This window comes from Symphalangus syndactylus, chromosome 11 (genome assembly GCF_028878055.3).
Source record: "Symphalangus syndactylus isolate Jambi chromosome 11, NHGRI_mSymSyn1-v2.1_pri, whole genome shotgun sequence".
NCBI lineage: Eukaryota > Metazoa > Chordata > Mammalia > Primates > Hylobatidae > Symphalangus > Symphalangus syndactylus.
In genome coordinates, this window is record NC_072433.2 from 49,440,050 (window position 1) to 49,441,947 (window position 1,898).

General features: G+C 58.7%; 1 protein-coding gene across 1 annotated transcript; it reads left to right on the top strand.

The window, feature by feature from the left end:
- Positions 1 to 330: 330 nt before the first annotated feature.
- On the top strand, positions 331 to 1,579 carry LOC134731787 (putative protein FAM90A26). The gene is made up of 2 exons (XM_063612610.1): positions 331 to 346; positions 1,011 to 1,579. Exon 2 carries the CDS (start codon positions 1,095 to 1,097, stop codon positions 1,572 to 1,574), a length of 480 nt encoding a protein of 159 aa, XP_063468680.1. The 5' UTR covers positions 331 to 346; positions 1,011 to 1,094; the 3' UTR covers positions 1,575 to 1,579.
- Positions 1,580 to 1,898: the final 319 nt, after the last annotated feature.

Here is a 1,898-nt window from a genome sequence, read left to right on the forward strand (position 1 = left end):
TCCCCATGACAGGGGGAAAAGCAATGGAGTCCAAATCACAGTCGTTAGTTGGGAAGCCTAGAGGGCCACCAGGAGGATGGGAAGGTTGGCAGGTGAGGGAAGGTGCAGAGGCGGAAAGGGCACCAGATGTCCATTTCTGTGTCACGCAACACGGAATGGGCCTGGGCGTCAGACAGGGTTCTCCCTGTCTCCCGGGGAAAACCAGGGGGCACGGCCTGACCTCTTTCTGTTCTGCAGGCCGCAAGACCCGCAGAGGAAGGCTCTCCTCTGGATATTTTCCGGGAAACCTCCAGAGAAGCCGCTGCCAAATCGAAGAGGATCTACGGAATCTTGTGATGATCTGAGGGTGAGTGTCACCCCGGGACCCTGGTCTTTTTCTCCTCTAGGTCACACTGGTTGATTTCCTTTCAGCTTCCCGCCTGCGGGAGGGATTCGGGGAACCCCCCTTTCTTGCCTTCTTGGGGTCAGGGACTCCACCATCCTTCCAGGTCAGTTGGATTGCAGGTGAAGTCATCTGAGGATGCCTTATTTCCCGTTGCTTCCTTTCTGTCCAATTACAGCAAGCTTGCCAACAACATGTTCCTGGCGGCGTGAGGAAATTCGTCCCTCATAGGCCCCAAACATGGAGAGGGCTAAACCGAGGAACATGCAGGTTTTCAGAGAACACCTCCTGAGAACCCTTGAGCCACCAACCCGCCTTCAGAAGGGCATTAGTCCCTTCCACTTCAGGGAAGGCTGAGTGGAGGCACTCCGATCCAGTTAATGCCCAAGACATTGTTCTTTTGAACAATGGTGTGCTCGGATCAGCTACACATAGCTCGAGAGCGCATCTTTCATGAGTCTTGTCCTGATCAGCACTCAGGTGGAGGGTCTGTCCCTACTTCCAAGGACCGCCTGTCGATTCTGTATCGAGAATTTCATGGCGCGTGCCCCTCGTCTTTGGACGTGGCTGATTTTCTGTCGGCTCCATACTGAGGAACTTGTAACGTGTGTGGTTTCCTGTCTTTCAGGTTGCAAGCAGGCCAGTGCCGCTCCACACAACCAGTAAGAGGCCACGCGTGGACCCTGTCCTCACTGATGGCTCAGCTACCGAAATGTCTGACAGGGGCTCCGTCTTGGCTTCACTGTCTCCCTTCAGAAAAGCCAGGGTGAGCTACCCCTCTAGTCTTGGACCAAAGGAACGACAGACAGGGGCTGCGGCCGACCTCCCTCAGCCTGCAGTCAGGCACCAGGGCCCGGGGCCTCTCCTCGTTGTGAAGCCGACACACAGTAGCCCGGAGGGTGGCTGCCGAGAAGTTCCCCAGGCTGCCTCGCAAACCCACGGCCTGCTCCAGGCCATCAGCCCCCAGGCACAAGACAGACGTCCCGCGCTGACCTCACAGCCCTGCCCACCAGCCGCCACACGCAGCTTGGGCCTAGGCTCCAATCTCAGCTTCAGGCCAGGAGCCAAGAGACCTGCCCAGGCTCCGATTCAGGCTTGCCTGAACTTCCCCAAGATACCGAGACTGGGTCCCTTCCAGATCCCCGAAGACGCCATCCAGGGAGGTGAGCTGGGGGCCCCGGACACTCTTTAACCTCCGCCGGCCGCAACCGAACTTGGACTGAGTACGTCGCCCCAGATGGGCAGGAGGACACCCGCCCAGGTGCCCAGCATCGACCGGCAGCCTCTGCACAGCAGACCTTGCCTGCCTACTGCCCAGGCCTGCACCGTGTCCCGTCACCCGGCGGCCAGCCATGACGGGGCCCAGCCTCTCAAAGTGCTCTTCTGGAGACTGGACAATGGATGGTGGAGCTCCAGCCTCCTGACAGCTCCATCATTTCACTCTCCTGAGAAGCCGGGAGCCTTCCTCGCTCAGAGCCCTCGTGTCTCAGAGAAGTATCAGGGTCCCGGTGTTCGT

Bases quoted from the DNA above. Each gene is read 5' to 3' on its own strand.
- LOC134731787 (XM_063612610.1), top strand. From the start codon at position 1,095: ATGTCTGACAGGGGCTCCGTCTTGGCTTCACTGTCTCCCTTCAGAAAA.